The sequence below is a fragment of the Dipteris shenzhenensis genome, chromosome 10 (genome assembly GCF_047967505.1).
Source record: "Dipteris shenzhenensis isolate YYH24624 ecotype China chromosome 10, Dip_SZ_1.0, whole genome shotgun sequence".
NCBI lineage: Eukaryota > Viridiplantae > Streptophyta > Polypodiopsida > Gleicheniales > Dipteridaceae > Dipteris > Dipteris shenzhenensis.
In genome coordinates, this window is record NC_141605.1 from 28,932,507 (window position 1) to 28,955,419 (window position 22,913).

Consider the following 22,913-nt stretch of genomic DNA (forward strand, 5'->3'; position numbering starts at 1 on the left):
CCACCTTAGAGCTACGCCAAAGTTGGCTAGCCCGTGTGGTGGTGTATAAGGTTCATATGTGGGTACAACGGCGGTAAGTGTTGACTATGTAATCAACACTAGTGTTTGTTGTGTGCAAGCCTTGCTCTAAAGTACGATTCCAAATCTGCAACGCCTTACTAACTGCACCATTAATCTTTTGTAGCTATGGCTACCCATGTACCATTTGTTGAGTTCATTTTGCAAATGAATACACACCACTTTGGTTTTTCCCTTGCAGGTCTTCTTGAGATCTTTGCTGGTATGTTGGTCCACTACACAACCTGATTTTCCTTAAGATTGTGTATAACAAGGTTGCCTGCACAGATTATACACAGGCCTGCTTTACAAAATAATATTTAATTTCTTCAAATATTCGGGAAATGATAGACTCAATACCAATGGAACCCGCCCTGCATGTCTGAACTCTTTCGTCAGGCCTTGGGCCTTTGCACCGTGGAGAAAGCTCAAATTCAAATAACCATGTATGGATTGCAAAGCAAATGCAAACTAAAATCAACGATGAAAAGCCAGCACGAGTCACCTGTCCATCTATGAAAAAATGTATGTAACCGATAAGAGCCCTTTAATCTGGATGCTTCATACTCAAACAACTATCATTCTGTAGAGAAAAAAGCACACATTTACAAGCTTCATTTTGGCATCCCTACTTCTAGCTTGGCATTACTAAATTTGTACATAATTAAACCCAAATTGAGGACGTGCAGGAATCTTAATGTAGTCCAAGATGGCTGTTCACCACCACGTCGACTGCTAAAATGGCAATTAAAAAATTTATCTTGCTCTGAAGTGCAAAATCCGTTTATCTAATGGAGAAGCGGAAGAATACTAGGGAACAATGCGATTACATATCTCTGCCAAAAGGCATGCTTACTGCACATGGATTTAGACTGCTTGGTTTCACTGCAGAATCTTTTCATGAAGGCAATTCTTGTGGGTCGCAAACCACATATATCTGCTCAAGAACTTTCCAGTCAGATATTGGAAGCTTCATCATATCCCAGCGCAGATCCGTTTGAAGGATTGGTAATGACAAAGTCACTGGCACTCTTTGATGTAAAACAGGTCATCTGTGCTACTGGAATGAGATCACCTCAAGTTGACATTTGTTAGGTGTGATCGGTGGTGCTTCACAACAGAGATCCCCTCCTGCTTGTTCATCTGCAGGGTGTTCATTTTTTTCACAGATGAATAACAGATTGCAAGGGAATCCCTCTATGCTTTGCAATTCATCAGCTTGCAATACATTAGCAGGTCCCATCATAGGAGACTTTAATCTGCATGCTCGGCGCGTGCTTTTGATGGATTATTTTGCCTGGAGGAAACATAATTTGCAGCAAGCAACCTGATGGCATTCATTTGCTGTTGACGCAACTTGCCACTTGTCCGAATCAAAATCCTTCCTAATGCATGTGCTACCTCTTTATAGCCTCCATTCCAGATGATCTGCCAAGATAGAGAGTGAAAATTTAAAGATAACTGAAGATCAAACATCTTTTAGAATGGAACACAACACAGGATAGCACACCTCTAGGCGAAATTCTCACAATTACAGGAAAAAGGAAGTACTCTTGTTCTAGAATGCATTACACAATTACTATGTGTAAAATCCCAGTGATTTTCTTCTTACTTTTGCATTAATTATTTTCCATTTCATTTTTTCTATTTCTCTTTTGGTGGAGAGACCCTTCTCCAAAGCCCACGACATGTGGGTTGGATATTGGGAGTCTTAATGTGAGTCCCAGAGTGGTAGAGTGATTGTCCCTCACTTATGTGGGTGTGATGGGTGTGGATAGGGTAAGTGTAACATGTGTCACATCCTCTGTGCGTGTGTGTGTTTGTGTGGTAGAGAGAGAGAGAGAGGTGGCGTGAGAGCGTGAGAGAGAGGGGGGTCGAGACAGACAAAGGTTCCCGCACAGTTCCCCCTTCCGTCCATACATCTGTACGGACGCCGTACGCTTACCGTACGGCCGTACGGTAAGCCTCTGCTCATCCCTGTGCAGCCCTCAGCAATCCCGCTGCAGATTTCCTCGCCATCGCTGATCCCCTTCTGAACTTCCCTCCGTACATCCATACATCGCCATCGCTGATCCCTTCTGAAGTCCCTACGTGCGTCCGTACATCCCCGCCTCTCCGTACAGTCTAGCCTCCCTGCCCTCCGTCAACATCTGTGCCACAGTCGTTTTGTTCCGTACAGCCTCTGTCTGTCCCGTCAGTAATCCGTACAGTCCGTACGCTCCTGTCTGTCCGTACTGTACGTACAGTCCTCATTTGTCCGTACTGTTTTCCCTATTTCTCCCGTGCTGTTTGTTCTGCTCAATCCCTGCTGTACAGCTCTACTTCTCTCTGCCTCTTCATCAATCTTTCCCTGCTTAACTTCATGGAGGAACATCTCAAAAACTATTCCCAGAAGGACCTGTCTCGGGACTCCAAAAGACAGCAAGTTGATTTTTCTACTTCAGCCTCTGTACATGCTCACTATGTTTTCGACATGCTCAAGGATGAATTTCATCACAGCCGGAAGGAGTGGGCCAAACCTCCCCCGGCACTTAAATACAAGCTGAAGCTGCCCTCTTTGGTCGCTCCCCTCCGAAAGTTTTCTCAGCAAGCAGTTATCATTTTCTTTCTAGGGAAGCTACCTTCAGCAAATGATGTAGCTCAGTGGGTTCAGGCTTTGTTGGGAGGTTGCTTTGTTGAAGGAGTATATTTTGCTTCTCGAGGTTTTTATGAAGTGCACTTTTTGGATGCCTCATATCGTCAGCAGATATTGGAGATGTCCCCTCTATTCTATGGCAGACAAATGGTCCATGTCATGCCATGGTCACCAAATAAGGATTATCACAGTCTCATTCGACATCACTGCCCTGTATGGGTTGAGGTCGTAGATTTTCCAGACTATATGAGGGCTGAGTTACCAAGCCTGGCAGCTACTTTGGGGCAACTTGTATGCCCACCCCGTCCTTCGGGTAATCGAAATCGGTTTTGTATTCTTTGGGATACAGATCACCCCACCCCTCCCTCTATTGCGGTAGAGGTGGAGGACGTCCCCTTGGGCGAAAAATATTTTGACTTGAAATGGGGAGTATTTGCAGGTGCTTGCTTCACATGTCATAAATTTGGCCACTTAGCTTCACAGTGTCCTGCAGTCCTGCATCAGCTCCCATCCACAGCTATTGCTCCAGAAAATATTTCCCCTTCCACCTATGTTCCGGGGCCTAAGGCTATGCCTAGTAAGTCGGGGGATATGGCATCTAAATCTGCCCCACCCAAAGAAAATGTGGTTCACGTTCTAGCCAAGCAAAAGGATAAAGGAAAGGGCAAAATTTCAAAATCTCATGCTGCTCCTCAGGGTGCCTGGCAGCAACCCAAAAAGGTATTTGCGCTCAAGCCACGACCGTTACAATCTCGCCATTGGGATGCCTCTACTTCCACCCCTGGTCAGGCCTCTACCCCTGCTGATAGCCTTACTTCTCAACTGTGGGTTGATGTGCTCAAGAGGGGCATCCTTGTATGTGATAATGATGAGGATTATAGAGCTACTGATCCAGGAGGCCAAGTGGATGTCGATGTCATGGCTGAGGCCTGACACCTTACACCTTCACTATGCTTCTTGGCTCGGCTGTACATACTTTCTATGTCTACTTCAATTACTTGCATTTCATACAACGTTCAAGGTCTTTGCAATGTCCATAAGTGGAGACTTTTTTGGCACTATGTACATAAACTGCACCCTGATGTAATTTCTTTACAAGAACACAACCAACACTTCTTGGCTGGCCAGCAAGGCCATTATGCTGGTTATGACATCTTTTATGCTGGTACAATGAACTTTTCGGGGGTATGCATGCTAGTGAAACATGATATGCAGCCCACAGTTGCTTACAATGACCGCCAGGGTCGATGGATGGTGATCAAATGCATCTGTCAGGCTGATCTTTATGAAATAGCATCTGTTTATGCCTCTCAAACTTCTGCGACGAGAGCTCGAATGTGGGCCTCCCTCAAACAATATCCTTGGCTGTCCAATGCCTTTTTGTGTGGAGACTTTAATAACTCGCCAACCATCCAAGATAACACCACTCATCGTTCTCACATGATTCCCACTGAGCTTCGACATTGGGAAGATATGCTTTCTTTCTTGCATGCAGAAGATTTATGGCTCTCAACAAGGGATAGAGATATGGGTTACACATACCATCATAATGCCTTTACTCATTACTGGGCTCGACTTGACAGATGGTATTTGTTGCATGCTCAGCAGTATGCTAGATTCACATGTGCACTATGGGTTGATCATTCCCTTTTGCTATCTGATCACTTCCCAGTATGCTTGACATTATCTTTAGCACGTCTAACAGATGATATGCCTTTTTTTGGTCGTCGCCTGCTCCATGTTAATGGTGCTTATTTGCTGCATCAACAGTTTCAGAACATGGTGAGAGTGGCTGTCCGTCCCCTCCTTTCACATGCTCAGGAGGACATGGATTTCGCCTGGATCAGTCTTGCCCATCGTTTGCAGGCTGTCATTCAAGATAATGGACGGAGTTACATGGGAACCCTCAGGCTTAAGCTGAAATGGGCTCAATCTCACAAGCAACAAATGGATTTAATCAGCTCTCATAGGCAGCTTACCTCCTCTGAACAGGATTCCTGTGCTTATGTGGTTCACCGGTATCCTATGGGTCAAAAGATTGGGCTTAACCAGCCTATGAAATTGGGGTTTGTACACATATATCATTATCAATTGGATTTGTACTTTGCCTCAACTTCTGTGCCTCCATCAGGTGATTTTATATCCTCTCTTTCTCTGACCATGTTTTCTACGTGGTATCAGAGCAAGGTTTGCTCAGGTCTGTCCCGTCAAACTCTGGGCTGACTGAAGTTCTGCCCATCACTATTTTTTGACCCCCCAGATCTGTGTATATATCTATCTTGTGGTGGTTCTGCTAAAAAATGCCTGAATAGTCACATCTGGAGGGCTGCTCAACTTTGCCTGCCATTCTCACATCATTCCTGATCAAGCTCCTGGTTCTGTGCATTGTCATGCAACTGTTAGCCACACACTTGACAATGTGGGTGTTGTGTTAAACACGTATATACGTTTTGATTTAAGCAGAAGCAAACAACGATGGAACGAAGGTCGCTGCTGATAGAGTACCACTTTGTTTCCAGTGGCAGTAATTTTTTTACTGTGGGCAGAGCTGTGCGTGCAAGATTGAGGAGCCACGGCGGCAGCAAGCAGATGAAAATGACAGCCAACAACTGAAATAGATGTTGTAAAGCTGGGCCATACTGGCCATATCTGAGTATGCCCAAAGCTAAAGCTAACCCCCAGACCAGGCCTGGAGTTCAGGCCCAGCCTAGGGTGACTTGAAATTGTAGTTGACGAGCTAACGAACCCTAACTAGTTCGGACTAGTTGGGGCTGAATTGAGTGGCGTGAACCCTAACTGGTCTACGACCTGGACCTACTTAGCGACTACTTACTTGAGCGACGAGGCACTTGAGCGGGGCTTCTGCGAGGCTACAGGGGAGGGTACGATGACGAGTGACAAAGTTACAACAGTGTACAACAAACAATGGGCGACGGGGACAGCAGTAGACGAGGACAGCTTAGACGGAGAGCAGCAGACAGGGAAGGCTACAACAGACAAAAAATGAGCTTAGACGGAGAGACGGAGAGAGAGAGAGAGAGAGAGAGAGAGAGAGAGAGAGAGAGAGAGAGAGAGAGAGATTAACGTCCATAGGAAGCCTCATGGGCTTATGGGACAAAGTGCAAAAACACAAAAATCCTTACATTATCTGGATAATCTAGAGAGGGTCGAGGAATGCACATGGCAACTCAGCTCGAGCTTATTTTAGCATAACAGAATTCTAAGTTGTAATCCTATAGCAAAAAGGCCTTTCATTACATCAGTTTAAGACTCAAGGTCTTTGGGTTTAGACTTAAAGTCTCTAATTAGTGCTTGCCCATCTTGGTAGACTTCCCATTTTCCGGCTTTGTGTGCATCTTTCACTTAAGTGAGTTCATTTTTCCTTTGTTTGAGCTGCGTCGAAGTGAGCTCCTCTGATGTCCATATTTTTGTACCCTTAAGCTTGTTTGTCTGTCGAAGAATCTTCATTCTTCCCGCCCTTGCATTGAAGTAAACTTTGAGCTGTTTCCCTTTTGGGGAGATCATCATGATATCATCTTCTTCCCAATCCACTTGTGGTATATTTTCTTGGAGGCATGCGATCTTCTCATCTATAGAGGCTTCTTCACGGCTGTCAAAACAGTTATCTGGCAGCCCCCCAATGTGTAGTATTGTCCCGTTGCACACTATAGCTTCCTGCTCTTTTACTTTTTCATAGAGGTCTTCCTTGCTGAGTTTGCTACTATAGCCAGCTCTTGTTTGGCTGAGCTTACTTGAACATTGATAATTTCCTCAACCGTGGAGACAAACATGGCTGTCGGTGGAGATGTGCTGCATTTCTGAAAAACCTCTGCAATAATTGCTTGCTTACCGTCTCCTTCCAGGTCCTTCACTCTCTTGGTGAGAGTACCCACCATGAGTCTAAGTTCTTTTATATCTTGGTGTAGAAAATAGATTTGCTCCTGTGGGTCGGATCCGACTCTCCGTTTGAAATGTAATGGAAATGGGCTGGATAGCGCTGCCAAATCAGAGTAGGAAGGAACAAATGTCATTGTTTTTGGAGTTGCCATGGTGGCCTGTGCAGATCAATGTGCCCCGGAACTGAGGTTAACCCCCTAAAGTTGAGCCAGGGGATCAGCTTAGCTCGGGGTGTATCTACGCTATTGCTGCTTGCTCCGAAAACCCCCCCTCTATCGGCAGCGCCTTCCTCTATTCCTGCTCCTGTCGCCACGGTGCCCTCCCCCCCTTGGTACTGTTGACGCGCTGGCTGCGCTGGTGGCGTTGCGCTGACCAGCTCTGACCTGGCCCGAGGCTTGTGGACTGCCTGCTAGGCGGAGAGGGTAGGAGAGGCTAGGCGGAGGGGGGGTGGATAGGCTGAGCGGAGAGTTGAGCGGGTGAGGGAGGCTGAGCGGAGGGGAGATGGAGAGGCTGAGTGGAGAGGAGGGTGAGAGAGGCGGAGAGAGAGAGAGAGAGAGAGAGAGAGAGAGAGAGAGAGGTGTACGCTTCAATAATGTATACACAAAGGAGCATGCACAAAGTACCATTTTAATCACTAACTTGCATGCAATACAAACATTGGTTTGATGAAGGAGGTGATAAACCATGCACTAGAGCTTTTCTTACATCAAAACTAACAACTTTAATTAAGGATAAGCAGTTTTGCGGTCCTTGCCCTTGCTCAAAACAATTAGGTCTGGGCATGCCTCAACCTTGAGTTCTTCAAAACATGTGTGTGAATCCTAGCTACAGGTTATGGGCTACTAGAAAGGTGTTATTTTCCTTGTGAGTGCAAGCCTCACCTCTTGGCTGTTCAAAACAGCCTGATGGGTACATATGTGTTTCTGCGTCAAGGCCCAAGACTAGAAGCAACACAAAATACGTGTGCTTGCATGCCAAGCATGATTTCCCACCCCATGCTCTTTCTTGGAAGTTTGGACATGTGCAACTTGGTGTCTCTTTTATTGCCACTTCATAAATGAGTTGCTGCCCTTATCATAAAAACTTCATGTTCAGCTAACTTTACAACCCTTTCCTGTACGATACATGCATCCAGGGTCATTGCAAGCTGAATTTTTTTCCAAGCTGCCTTTGACACTTTTGACTTGTAGTATGCATGGGGTGGCTAAACACCAACATCTTCTTGGACCATGTTGCTATTTACAAATGCACATGCAGTCCTTTGTTCACTGTTTCCGAACCCAGCTATCTCCAACTTGAAGCCCACTGTTGTAAGAGAGTCAACCTCTTGTTGTGTAAGGGATGTCCCTTCCTGCATAGGCCACACATTTGGGATGAAATCCGGTATAGGACTGATGTTGGAGTCAGCATCCCATCCGACATTCCAATGCATATGCACATGAACTCTTGCACACCATGCATACATTTTGTCCACAGATGGCCATCATATTTGAACTCCATTCCCTCCAATGGCCATTCCCTCGATACAATTCTCTTCATACTCTCTCCACTCTCACAATGTGCCCGATCCTTCTCACCAAGGTGCCTAAACTTGTTGATGCACATCGAGAACATATGTAAGCTATAACATTGCACCACAGAGATATTGCATTTCTACTTGCTTTAAAGACATTTCTAAGAAGGGTTCATCCTCGTCAATTTCCACTATCTCTACTCTAGATTGCATTGGAGGATTTTCATCAACAATTAAAAAGGCGTCCTCCTGGATCACCCAACCTTGTCTACATTTGCTTTCTATGGGATGCATACAAGGCCATAATGTATGAGGCTGTCGACCCCTTGTCACAACAGTCTCGCTTTGGCATTGACTGTGCTTGGAAGCTTTCATTGCTAGAATGCAAGCAGTTATTCACAACTATGGCAAAACTTACATGAAGACTTTGAGGGAGAATGTTGCTCATGCTAAACACCCGTGTCAATCCTTGACTGAGCTGAGTCATATTAGAAATCTTTATGTGGAAGAAAATGAGATTTTATGCTAGGCTAAACATTGCTTGCAATGCAATGACAATAGAAGAATCTCTAAATGGGAGACACGGGCACGACAGAGGGCTCTTTTGGATAAAGGAAGTGTTACTGCTTTTAAGACTGTATTTTTGGACATGATTGTATATCTTCTGAACAGTATATAATATAAACACTTTTTTTCTCCTTTTTTTTTTTTTTTTGAGAAGCTTGCATGTGAATTACCAATTTTAAATCAAATTTGTGAATCCAAACATGCTCATAGAATTACCATGCATTGTGAAAGATGGTATTAAGCAACACCTTTGATATTAAAATCGATTCACCAATCTTCAAACATATTAAATGGAAATATATTAAATTGGGAGTATGCCAACAGCATGACAATGGTGTTACATCTTAAAACTCATACTCACAATCCTACATGGATATCTCTAAGAGATTGGGCAACAATAAACCCTAACATATCAATATGTAGAACATCCTTTTTGTCTTCAATCCAAGGTTGTACTCTAGGGTCATATACATAAATAACATTTTTCCTGTCCTTACAATGAATAGAGCTATTGATGTATCCAACTACATTCCCATACACACATCTCCCATGATGTATTGCGTATCCTCTTTTGGTGTAACATTTGGACCTTCGAGGAGGCCATAGGTCCTGAACCTAGAAAGGTAAGAGCAAAGAGTAATCCAACTATTGTAATCATACTTTGGGCCATTGTATATCAAAAGGTCTTTGTTTGCTTCTACATCCATATGTACAAACAAGCCATAACCTACTCCTAAAATCAATTATGCCTTCACTTTGAATTGGACACCATTGAGCTTGAATACAGAAGCAATTGGTGTTGGAAGATCTTGATCCCACAAGCGATTCAACTTAGAATCAAATTGAAGAATTATTTTATTATTCACTTCTTCCAAAAGTTCATCATACCTTGTGCGTTAAAAAAAAGATGATTAGTTATTGAATAATTACATAAAAGTGAGAAGTAAAGGAAATTACAAAAATGAGACATCATAAATAAGAAATTAATATAAGAATTACCATTCTCAAAGATTTATTGCATGCTTAACCAAGTGAAGCTTGCAGTCTTCTTATGCATGCTTGGAAGTTCTTGTGATATACGGTTGAACGTAACCCAAGTTTAAGACATACAAACAAGCTTGCATATCACTCAAAGAATTTAGTCCCTTTATCCTCTTCAAGAGGTCCAATTTAGAAGAATCCAAAGTAGCTAGGCCTATTTCAAGCTCTTGCTCTTGGACTTTTTCTGATTGTTCCTTATCTGGATCACAGCCATCTCCATTTTGATTACTATGTTGGACGATCTAAAAATGACTTGAACTGGTCGAACTAATCTTTTGTCTTGGAGTAGATTCCTCCAAGAAGTGTTTTATGTACTTAGCAGTGAACTCCTCCCACTCCAAAATAATTTCTTTGAAATACATAAGTTTATGATGATTGGTATGTATTGGTTCATTGCCATAATGGTCAAGCTTGATAATGTTATATTTGACACATCCTCAATCAAAGGAGATTAGGCAGAAGTTCAATATTCAATTTGTCATCAGTCTCATCTATGTCAAATTATCTGGAGGAGGTCTGTGTGACTCATTTTCTTTGCGACGACACAGTTTTTGTTGAGAGACAGTTAAGCCCTTGTTGTAGGCAAGGAACATGCCCTCTCCTTGAGGCACCTTCATGACTTCTCCAGCTCTTCATTTGAAGCTCATCCTCATCTTTGTTTTGAGGTAGAAAATGTCCAATTCCAACATTCAAAGCTTCATATATGTTCATTTTCGTATTGATATTCTTTCTTTTGGTGATTTTGGAGTGTTCATTTGCGTTGTAAGATCTCGTATGAGAGTGAAGATTGAGGCTCTCCTCCTAAATGTCTGTTTCAAATAAGACTCATTCCCCCTTCTTATACCATGACCCTCAAGCTATCTACAGTAGACAAAGTAGCAATCAACAAGCAAGTCTACATTAACAAAGGCAACAAAGAAGACACGAACCTATACAAAGCCACGAATTCAAGATCATCCCCGTCCAAAGAATCTTCTTCAACTAAAGCCAGCAATTACGACCATACGCTGCAACTTCAATTCAGTTCAACTCATCAAGCAAACAACCAGAAGCTCCAAGGCATATAATAAGTTGGCATGAGGCTGGCAAGCTGACTCTAAAAGATTTAGCAAAGATTGGTGACCTCAACAAGCCCTTGAATGACCCGACCCCCCATATGCCTCAGCTTCACAGACAACTTCACCAACCAACCTCTACATGCAAGGCATCAAAGAACTTCACCTAACAAGACCTCCAGTGCAGTCTAAGGCTACTCCATTGACTTAACCTCAAGGCTCGGGGACCAGATGACACCTCCAGCAACTAAGTGCAAGTGATTCAAATGAAAGCATTGACCCTACGAATAGATGCCTTGCAACTCGCAACAAATAGCAGCCTCAACGACCCACAATAACAATGAGCCTCCATGCCAACAGCAACTCCAACGGCACCAGTGGTGGAGTTTGTAGTAGGAAGAAGCTATGCTAGACACTACACCAAAAGCATTGCCTACCAACCTAGTGGCTCCAATAACGGTAGTAGACTACATGACTCCCCACCAACGCCGACCACCTCATACCACATCCGACGCAGTAGGGACAACAAGTCAAAAGGCAAACACTATGCAGCAGCACGGACAAGATGTAAGCCAACAAGTAGACCTACAAAGGTCTTAGCAACAGTGCTAGCAAAGAACTATGCAAGACAGCCAGGCATCTACATCTTAAGTGACTCTAACTAATCCCACAGTTTTCTCCTCTACTTTCAACCTTGTAGGACGGATGACCATGCAAGCTAATAGCCACCTAGCACATGACCCAACAACAACAACCCTAGCTCACATGAAGCAACGTCTATAGAATCATTGGGTCAGACGATGTCTACTCATCAATGAAATCTTCCTCGACAAAATCTTTTAGATTCTGGTGATTCTAGTGACCCTATCTATTGCCACATGGCCGTGCATCACACGTGCCATAAGGGGTTGGTCTTCTCACCTACCACATGGCACCTTATCTTCCATGTGTCACCTTGTCCTACCACATAAGCAAGTCAGGCACACTACCACAATCAGCTTGCCCCTACCTCATCATCATAGTGGGTAGTGCCATGTCAACTGGCCCCGATTGACACATCATCAATTGAGTCAGCATTCGAATATGCCATGTGGCACCATTACCACATTAACAGGGCCACTATACCACATCAACACCTTATCCACTTTACTACCATGTCATCTCATATGCTACATCAGATCTGCCACCTCAATAGTCTAGTCAGCATGTCCTTCTTAGCAATCCACATCAGTTGCCCACATGGCAATGCCACATCATCATGTCCACGTCATCAATGCCACCTAAGCACACAGTGCAACACAAGCACATTTATGTAATAGCATGTGATCTCACAGTACCACATTACCCTCCATCCACATCATCATCTTGTGATCAAAGTTTGGCCATAGTCTTCTTGAGAAACTTACATCTACATTCTAACTTATGCATAGATCAAAATCAACTAATCCTCATCATCAAAACTAGCTCTTGATCCATTGCAGTCATCTAGCATATAAAATGAACAAGATAAAAGACATTTGTTGCTGCATTTTGCATTTCAATGTGTAGTCTAGATTTAGACTAGCATAGCATAAAGGAGATTAAACTCCACTAAGCCAAGTAAGACATTTCCATATTACCTGATCAGTGCCCAGCGGGGCGTCATTCCCCTTGGATCTATTATCGGTATACACATTCACACATCTGGCACCAACTCAGCCTCTTGGCATTTGGTAGTTCTACATATCAGTGTGACACTTGGCACTCATATCCCTTTCTTAGATTTAGGATTGTTGCATACATCTTCACACACACATGCCACCCATGTAAAGTCAGAAAATGTTGGCTATTTGTTAGCATTGTTGCTACACATACACATCAGCCTTGTACAACCTCTTGGCTACTCTCGACACACAGTTGTCATTTTTATTTTATAGGCTTGATCCTTAGCATACAGCTGTTCTCCATTCCATGACTTGGCTCATAGATTGACAAGTTTAGGGTAAGCCCCTAGCGACAGCCCTAGCAGAAGACCCCAATGGCAACTTTCACACAATCTTCTCATGGATAGACACTCGTGCTTTGGTACATGGGTAAGCCTCTTGCACAGAGCACCATATTGCCTCAGAGTTATTCAGATTACACAATTGATGATACACTATTCATGACTCTCGATGAGATCCATGAGTGAAAAGAGAACCTACTTCAACCATTCATTGCCACAAGGTATGTACCAATTTATGATGCACTTGAGCCCCACTGGCCTTGAGATATTAGACATAGATGTACCACACATTAGCATGAATCAGCCCAAAATTTTTGATCTTGCATATTTGATGGTAAGCCCTCAGCATGAGGCACATTTTATGGCAAACCATCAAGACAAGGCACTACCATTAGCATCAGCATAGTTTGATTCTAGTGATGTACATCCATCACATTCGTGCATGGATTTGACTCCATCTACTATCACATAAGAGACAGATACACAGCAGGAGTTCATTTGTGATCATGCATATTTCCAACAAATAATTCCTCAATATAAGGCTCTAAAAAAATCTAGCAGCATACGGAGATACATGCCAAAGTGCATCTAGTTCTTCAGGTGATTTCATTCCAGCATCAATCCCTGATGCTTTAGACTCTAACATCATATCCCCTTCAGCTCATGACAATTGAGCATACAAGTTTGATAGGTTGTCATACCTCGTTAGTCTTATGGGCCTCTTCTTTAGCATAGTAGTGTACCATACCCAGCTTTTTTACAGCCCCGAGATCACTCTGTCCACATTGACTATGCACTCTTCTATGACCTTGCATGATATGATAAAGACTATTGTATTGCAGCATACCTCTGACATTCTTGTCAATTCTTTAGGTTGGTGACACCCTTGTTTGCCACAACCTACCGGATTCTATAGAAGTAATTTGTCGCCACAAAGGACGATAATGAGAGCCCAATCCATATGAGCACACACACACACACACACACACTTTTTTTTAAAGTAAAATCCAGTGTATTTATACTCTCATAAATTTACAAGATGGGAAGTCTCCAAAATGGAGAGTATCCCAAAGATCAGAAACATAAAAAGAAAAGCTCTATGTGACCCATGACAGAAATAGTGAATAGTGAGACAAGGACCTCATATATCTTCCAAATAACCAAAAATGTTTCCCAAATTTGTGGCTCGGGAAACGGAGTCGAAGATGATCTGAAATTCTTCCAAGGAGGTTCCTAGAACACGGGCAGTGCCAAAGCAAATGAGGGACAGTCTCCGAAGGAGCTCGACATCGTAAACATGTGGACGGTGCAATGTGACATTTGGCAAGTCTGATTCCCACTGACAAAGTGCCGGTCATGCATCTCCAAAGAAAAAGTCTTTGTTTCAAAGGCATTTTACACTTCCATAATATCCGGAGATTCTTCCGCCACCATGAGAGGGGCTTCCTGATATGCCACAGAGTATTAGCATATTGCTGAATCCATGGAGCAGGCTGAAGAAGCCTGTAGGCTTTGATGGAGGTCAAGACAAGCAGAGAAACAGGATGAGAGCATGTAGCAGAGGGTTGCAATTGCCAATCCATAAGACTGTCTGTGCCAGCCACAGGAGGAACAGGGAGAAGAGGATGTAACAAATCAGCAATTTTCTTCCATATCGACCTATGATGCATTCCCAATGCATAGGAAGCAGTGGCCTGAGAAAAAGATAAGACATAGCCCTGATCATCTACCACATCATTTATGTATCTAATTCCCAATTTCATGAGATTATATGCCCGAACAGGTTCCTGTAAAGCAAGTGGAATGTCAAAGATGGCACTCCAATGAATACTTTCTTTCCTCATCGAGTTTGTCCCCGAGCAGTTATTAGGAGCCCATTTGACCTTAGAAAGTACTTGTTTCCAGTCAAGTATCAGAGCAGTAGAGAAAGGACAGCCAGCTATCTTCCCTACAAATCTCCCAATGATAACCTCCCAATGATCAGTAGTCCAATGGCCATATGCCGATGTCCTCATGTTGACACACATGGATGCTATCATACAAGTCCATGGCTGTTGTTGACGGAAAAAAGTATGGAGCATAGTCGCCTTCCTTGCAAGGATTGAATTTCTTCAATATGTTTCTGAGATAGTGGAAATGGATGATGCACTTACATTGGAGAGACCTTTTACTGACACAGAACTTGATAATGCATTGTCCCACCTCAGCAAACACAAGTCCCCTGGTTGGGATGGTCTTACGGTGGAATTTTATATTTCTTTTTGGGATGATATGAAAGATTGTCCTTTTGCAAATGATCAATGTTGCCGGGCAAGAAAATCACTTGCTGCCCCTTTGGAAGCATGGCATAATCAAACTTGTGCCCAAAAAACATCTGTGTGACCATATGTCAGATTGGAGGCCTATTACTTTGATGCCTGTAGTTTACAAACTCATTGCTAAAATGATTGTGTATAGGCTTCACGGGATATTGAATGCGGGCCTTCATCCTCATCAGTATGGGTTTGTGCCGCGAAGACAAATCCATGACAATATCTCAAATGCATTGACTGCAATTGAATATGCTAAGTACTCGCATCAAGATGTGCTCATATTGCAGGTAGACATTGCTAAGGCATTTGACACTGTTCAATGGGATTTTATCTCTCAAATCATGACAAAGTTGGGCTTTGGTCCCAAGATAGCAAATGCAGTTTATTGGCTTTATTCTGGCTCTACTTCTCAGTGCATTCTTGGGGGTCATCTATCTCGGTCATGGACATTGGGGAGATCAGTTAGACAGGGCTGCCCTCTTAGTGCTCTCTTCTATGCTATTGCGACCCATCCCCTCTTGATGTATCTTGATCATCTTACAAACACAGGACAGATGACTAGTCTTAAAATCCCTGGGGCTGCATCTTTTTTGGCACAAGCATATGCTGATGATTCCTTCTTTATGCCACAAAATTCTCCCCGGGAAGTTCACATGCTTATGACCACCCTATCATTGTATGGATTAGCAGCGGGACTGCATGTCAATTTTGACAAATCTAAATTGCTTCCCCTGAAACAATGTGACTGGCATTCTATTCTCTGGCCAGGTCAGGTGGTGCATTCCAAAGATGTCGTCAGGCATTTGGGATATCCTATAGGATGGCATATCACCAGGAAGCAGCAGTTAAAATGGATCTTCCAAAGACTTCAACATAAACTGGAATTTTGGAAAATTTCTAGTTGGCCACTTCATGTCAGGCTCAGAATAGTACACTCCATTGTAATGTCCTATGTTCAGTTCTTTTTGCCTTTGTTACATTGGTCCCCCAGAGATATTTCAGCCTTTATGTGTCAAGCTATGGAGCTATTATGGAGCGCGCGCACACACACTTTTTTTTTTGGTAATATCCAGTGCATATATTTATATGATCATAAATTTACATGATGGGAGGTCTCCAACATGGAGAGTATCCCAAAGATCAGAAACATAAAAAGAAAAGCTCTATGCAAGAAGCATCCGTATCACCCTCATGGCAGGCATCATATAAGGATTGCCGCAATGAGGCTCGGAAAGATTCATATGACTTGTGAATCTGCCGACCAATCCAGATTGTCCAAAGAGACCAATATCGCACCCAAGAGAGAAATAGTGAGTATTGAGACAAAGACTTCATAAATCTACCAAAGAGCCAGAAATGTTTCCCAAATCTGTGACTCGGGAAACGGATCCGAAGATAATCTGAAATTCTCCTGAGGAGGATCCTAGTATACGGGCAGTGCGAAAGCAAATGAATAACAGTCTCTGAAGGAGCCTGACATCTTAAACATGTGGATGGTGCAATGCGACGTTTAGCAACTGTGACCCCCACTGACAATGTACCTGTCATACATCTCCAAAGAAAAAGTCTTTGTTTCAATGGCATTTTACACTTCCATAACATCCTATGAGAGGGGCTTCCTTATATGCCACAGAGAATTAGCATATTGCTGAATCCATGGAGCAGGCTGAAGAAGCCTATAGGCTTTGATGGAGGTTAAGGCAGGAAGAGGAACATGATGAGTGCATGTAGCAGAGGGTTGCAATTGCCAATCCATAAGCATGTCTGTGTCAGCCACAAGAGGAACAGGTAGAAAAGGATGTAATAAGCCAGCAATTTTCTTCCATACAGACCTATGATGCATTCCCAATGCATAGGAAGCAGTGGCCTAAAGAAAAGATAAGACATATCCCTGATCATCTACCACATCATGTATGTATCTAATTCCCAATTTCATGAGATTGTATGCCCGAACAGGTTCTTGTAAAGCGAGCGGAATGTCAAAAATGACACTCCAATGAATACTTTCTTTTCTCATTGAGTTTGTCCCCGAGCAATTATCAGGAGCCCATTTGACCTTAGAAAGTACTTGTTTCCAGTCAAGTATCAGAGCAGTAGAGAAAGGACAGCCAGGTATCTTCCCTACAAATCTGCCAATGACAACCTCCCAATGATCAGTAGTCCAATGACCAAACACACACACACACACACACACACACACACATTGCTGTGATGATGTCTTTAGTAACCTTGATGCCTCTAATGAAGCCCTCAATGTTTCAATGAAAAATTAATACACAAAGGAATAAATATTTAGTAATCATTAGACAACCTTTAGAAGCTGTAATTTATTTGACAAATTTTTTCTTTTGTAGATCCATAATTTGGCATTTTTGACACCGTAAATGAGCTCAGAAGGCCCAAAACCCTAGAAACAAGTTACTTCAAATGCAAATCCCACTGTTTTATCCTCTTCCTCTCCGTCTAAAGAAAGAAAGAAAGAAAGAAAGAAATTTTATTAGAGTCTTCGGAAGACCGATGGGTCTATGAGACTGAAAGAAAACCTGATACAAATCACACTAAGGGTGGAGCTACTGAAACGAGCATCATCACCCGTGCTGAATCCTAAGTCTGAACAACACTGGATCCTAGCAGACTTCGAGGAAAATTGTCTCGCCTAGACGACCTCCATTTGGTCATACCCCTCCTGAAAATTCAGGAATAGGCATTACAGGGGCTGCTGTAACAGCAAGTCATACATTGTTTCCAAAAGAAGAAGTTGTTGGATTACTTTCCTGTCATCAGACTACTGTTTCACCTCAAGTAAGACATCCTGACCTTGAGGCGGAAATGCAATCTTGATCTTTTCAACTACATGATCTCTCAGTTGTATATAGCTGTACAAAATATCTGTAAAGATGCTTGATCAAATCAAATGCCTAACCCTCAATGTACAGGGTTTGTATGACACCCATAAATGGAAACTTGTCTAGGCATATGTTCCATGATTTGCAGCCTGATATTGTGGCTTTGCAAGAGCATAATCAGCATATGTATGCAAGACAACCAAGACATTTTGCTGGTTATGATATTTTTTATGCAGGGGAGCATTCTTTTTTTCGTGTTGCCTTTCTTATAAAGCATTTCTATCAGCTTGTTGTGGCTCTGAATGATAAGGAAGGCACGTGGATTATTCGGCAATGTCTTATTCAGGGTGAGATAATTGGAATTGCCTCAGTTTATGCACCTCAATCTTCTCACCAAAGAGCTCTAATTTGGAAGGCTATGCAACAATATCCCTGGAGATATCATGCTTTTCTTTGTTGTGATTTCAATAATGCTCCCCAAAATAAAACTTCTCGCAATACCCACATGTTGGCCTCTGAAAGGCAACAATGATTTCAATTAATATCACAACTCAATCTTGCTGATCTTTGGTAGGAATGAGAGCTTATGGACCCACGATTTACATGTCAACATAATTCGCGGTCTTCTTACCGTGTATGCCTTGACCATTGGTACATGGTCAATGCGCAGCAATATGATGCTCTCACTTTCAAATTGTGGGTTGATTATGCCTTCCAGCATTCAGATCATGCTCCGTTATGGCAAAAGTTGTCCTTTCATGACATGCTATTTGACAGTACCACAAAAACGACTCCTTATAGTTAATAATAGTTATTTGGAGCACGACACATATAAAGAGCTGGTTCGTCATGCCATTGCCCCTCTTTGGGATCACTCTCAGATTGATATAGATTTTGCATGGGATGCCATTGCCACTCTAATGCAAACAATGATACGTGAATACAGCAATTATTATATGCATGATCTACAAGAATCAGTTGCTAAAGCCAAAAAATGTTTGTTAATCTTTGACTGAAATCGGTCAAATGCGGAATTTAACTCCAAATGAGAGCATTTCTTTATGCTAGGCCAAGTATACTTTACAATGCAATGATTACAGAAAAATGCAATGATTACAGGAAAATTTGCCAAATGGGAAACTAAGGCCAAACAAAGGGCTTTTGTTGATAAAGGCTGCTTGTCTAAAGCATTTTTAAAAAGCTTACACCACACGAGGCAATCTACCAACATTTGTCAAGTTTTGACATCTGATGGATGTCGGACTTTTTCAAGATCACACCTTGCTCAAGCTTGTGTAGCTCACTTCTCTAGACAGTTTGGCCTTTCACCCTCTCCTTCTCACCAAGTATTGGCTGCAAGTCAGGAGCTTCTAGGTCATGTTTGTCCTATTATTTCCTCGGCATAGGCTCTAGAGCTAGAGGCACCCTTCACAGAAAGAAAGCTCTCTGATGCAATTAAACCTTGTGGTAAATGGAAGTTCCCAGGTTGGGATGGTCTAACTGTGGAGTTCTTTCTTGCATACTAGGATGCCCTCAAGCATGTTTTGCTCTACATGATTAATACTGCTTGCCAAAATCAGCAAATGCCATGTGCTTGGAAGACAGGATTGGTCAAACTACTTCCGAAGAAACACTTGTGTGAATCATTTGCTGATTGGAGGCCTATTACTCTTATGCCTTTTATTTATAAGATGATTGCCAAAATGGTGGTTGATCGGATCAAAGGCTATTTGCATGATGGGCTACATCTTGTGCAATATGGTTTCATCCCTCCTAGACATATCACCGGATAATATTGCCAATGCTTACGTTGGGATAGAGTATGCCAAATACACACAACAAGATGTACTTTTTTACAAATAGATATTGCTAAAGCTTTTGATACTGTTCAATGGTACTTATCTCGCAGACCATGCGTTGTTTGGGATTGCATAAAAAATGCAACATATTGTATATTGGCTTTACTATGATAGTAAAGCTGCTTGCATACTATCTGGGGACATTTTTGATCCATGGACTCTCCATCATTCAGTACGCCAAGAATGTCCTCTTACTGCACTCTTGTATGCCATTGCTACGCATCCGATGCTTTGCTATATTGATCATCTTGTGGATACGGATGCTTTGCATGGTTTAGAGATCCCCGTAACTAAACCCATGATTGTGCAAGCTTATGCTAATGATTCCTTTTTCACTCCTAAAAATACTCAGCAAGATCTTTCACAACTCATGAGTGCTTTGTCTCTATGTGGTTTGGCTGCTGGCCTACAGGTCAATTTCCGAAAGTCTAAGTTGCTACCATTGCATGCAAAATATTGGCATCATCTTTTCTAGCCAGAGAAATTGTTTTGCCCACTCAGATTGTGCATCATCTTGGATATCCCTTGGGATGGATGGTCACTTGCTGCCAACAAACGGATTGGATACTAGAAAAGCTTAAAAAGAAATTGGAATATTGGTAATTATCTACTTGGCCGCTTCATGTTTGACTTCGTATTACACAATCCATTTTGGTTGCCTACATACAATATTTTTTGCCATTGAATGATGTTTGGCAAGAAGGATATTGCATGTTTTATGTCTACTCTTATAAAGACCTTTTGGCGGTCAAAACATGGGCGTAAGAGCATCAGATTGCTCTCAATGCAGTGCCTTTGTTCACCAAAAATGCACGGTGGCCTGAATATTCTCAATATCCATATACAGGAATTTATGCAGGGAAACCAGCCTTCGACTGCTATGATGCGTCATTTGCTCTCATAATTATCCACTCATGCATTTGGTCACTGGCAACCTTCTCAGTGGGATTTCCTGTTTGGATACATTGATGGCAAAGCTAAGGGCTGTCCCTTTGTTTCCCACATATTTTTGGACTACAAAGAGATTATATCTCATCTCAAATGGCAAGGTCGTGATTCTGTGAATGGTAATTCCCTAAGGGCTGAGAGTTTGCATTGGTCCAAAGTGTTTGCTCATCGACTGGCCTTGCAAGAGCCTTGACGGTCCTATTTTATCAGTTTTGAAGGGATAAGGACTGTTGATGATGTTCTTCAACCTGATGGTACCTTGCTATCTTTTCCTTATGCAGTCAGAAAATATGGTTTGGGTCTCCATTATCAACCTTTATGGCAGTTCCTTACACATATGCTTCAATCTTCTATGCCGCTTCCAAGATTTGAACTTCAATATCATCTTGAAGATTCGGTTTTGCAATGTCAAGGTTCGCTTACACATCCTTTAATGCTGGCTCACATCACAATTGCTAAGCTTTATCAGGTTTTGATGCCTCCACCTTGGATTTCAGATAGAGCAATCAGATTTGGTATATGCATCATGATGCCAAATGGTGGCGGAAAAGATTGAGGCGACTTTGGCCTTCAAAAGTTCCTTTTGTCAATAAGTTTTCTTGTGGCGGTTTTCCTCGATATTATTCCATTTGGTCAACTACTGGCTCGCAGACATATTGTTCCTCCTATTTGTCACATATGTCAGGCTCCCCGGGAATCTTTGGCTCATCTTTTTTGGCAATGCCCTGACACTTGTGACTTTCTTTATTTTCTGCAGCGATGCCTAAGGGCTTGCTTTCCTATAGCTTCTTTTGGAAAGTTTTTTTGGTTGTTTGGAATCCATCCAAAGCGGCAAGGCTTTGATCTCTTTTTCACGTGAGATCGTTATTGGGGACTCTAGAGTCTTTGGAAAGATCATAATCATACATTCCACTTTCTCCAAGTTTTCCTTCTTGCGGGTGGCATTGAGGCAATCTTTCTCTGATTGTCTACGTGCTCGTCACATAGATCACACTCTTTTCTTATCTTATAATGAGATTTTCTGATCTTGTAATATAAAGTTTGATGGTTCGGGGACTATTCAATGTAGTATATAGTCTGATGGATTTCACCCAAAACAAAAAGTGTGCGCACGCGCGGGTGTGCATATCTTAAATTTATCCCAATTTATAAAACCTTGGTATGTTTTAAAAGGCTGCCTTCCTTGCGTCTTGATTTCACTTTCGATTTTTTATATTGCAGATGGCATTGATGAGTGCTTAGGCCCTTTCCAATTGTAGTGCAGATGCAAGGACACCACACTGCAAGACACCGTAAGCAAGCCTCCAGAAGTCAATTTAATGAAGTGCCTGCTTCACATACTTTTTTCCTAGGACCTGTTACATGAGAAAGATGCCTTGGATCCCTCTATGGTCTCCAACATTGACATGCAATATCTCTTCGTAGTAGGGAAAAGGAACCAATAGGAGTAGAGAGTAGTGGTGTCACACGTGATGTGTAGGAGAAAGAGCATGCAGAAATTCACCTTCCTAGAGGGTTGGGTACCCATTATGGGAAGCAGATCAAGGTGGATTTATTGCAGCAAGTAATAAACAGCGTGACGTTGAGAAAGAAAGAAAGAAAGAAAGTTTATTAAAGTCTTCAGAAGACCGATGGGTCTATGAGACTGTGAAAATCCTGATACAACGAGCTGTGGTAGTGGAGCTACTAAACGAGAGAAAATTCAAAGCTACCATTCATACCTTTGTGCAGGCTGGTCATAAACAAGGCCATCAGGACAATGCGCTATAACCTAGGAGCTCTAGAGGACAATTTTGATTCATAGGGGTACATAGACAGCCGGGGCAACTTGCTTGTGTTGCTTGGGTACCCTAGGTGAGCTAGAATGCTCATGGACCGACACCGCAACGAGCCCTTGTGAGAAATGGTGAGCCAAGATTTGAGGATGAGCTTAATTCGAAACTAAAGTGGATCCACTTCAAGGGTAAAAAATTCTTAGTTTGGGACGGTAACCATAGGCTAAAGGCCGGGCTAGGGAGGATCAACATAGGCACTTTCTTTTGCTTCCAATCTATGCGACATTTCTTTGTTGTGATGTTTTTTCCTCCTCCAGGTGGACACTTACAATGTATTGGCTTACAGTATATGCAAACTTCGCACACCGACACATCCGAGTGCACTGTAAGTTCTTGCAGTTCAAGCGCTCACATGAGAGAGGTG

General features: G+C 42.5%; 1 protein-coding gene across 3 annotated transcripts in view; it reads right to left on the minus strand.

Moving 5' to 3' along the window:
• Positions 1–663: 663 nt before the first annotated feature.
• The window catches only part of LOC147897659 (uncharacterized), a 132,557-nt gene continuing 110,307 nt past the window's right edge, over positions 664–22,913 (minus strand). For 2 of the 3 annotated variants that reach the window (XM_087380428.1, XM_087380430.1), the window contains exon 8: positions 664–1,485. In XM_087380428.1, the coding sequence (XP_087236554.1) occupies positions 1,312–1,485 (174 nt within the window). In that variant the 3' untranslated portion in view covers positions 664–1,311. The remainder of the gene's footprint in view (positions 1,486–22,913) is intronic. The other variant, XM_087380429.1, reaches the window with a different exon arrangement.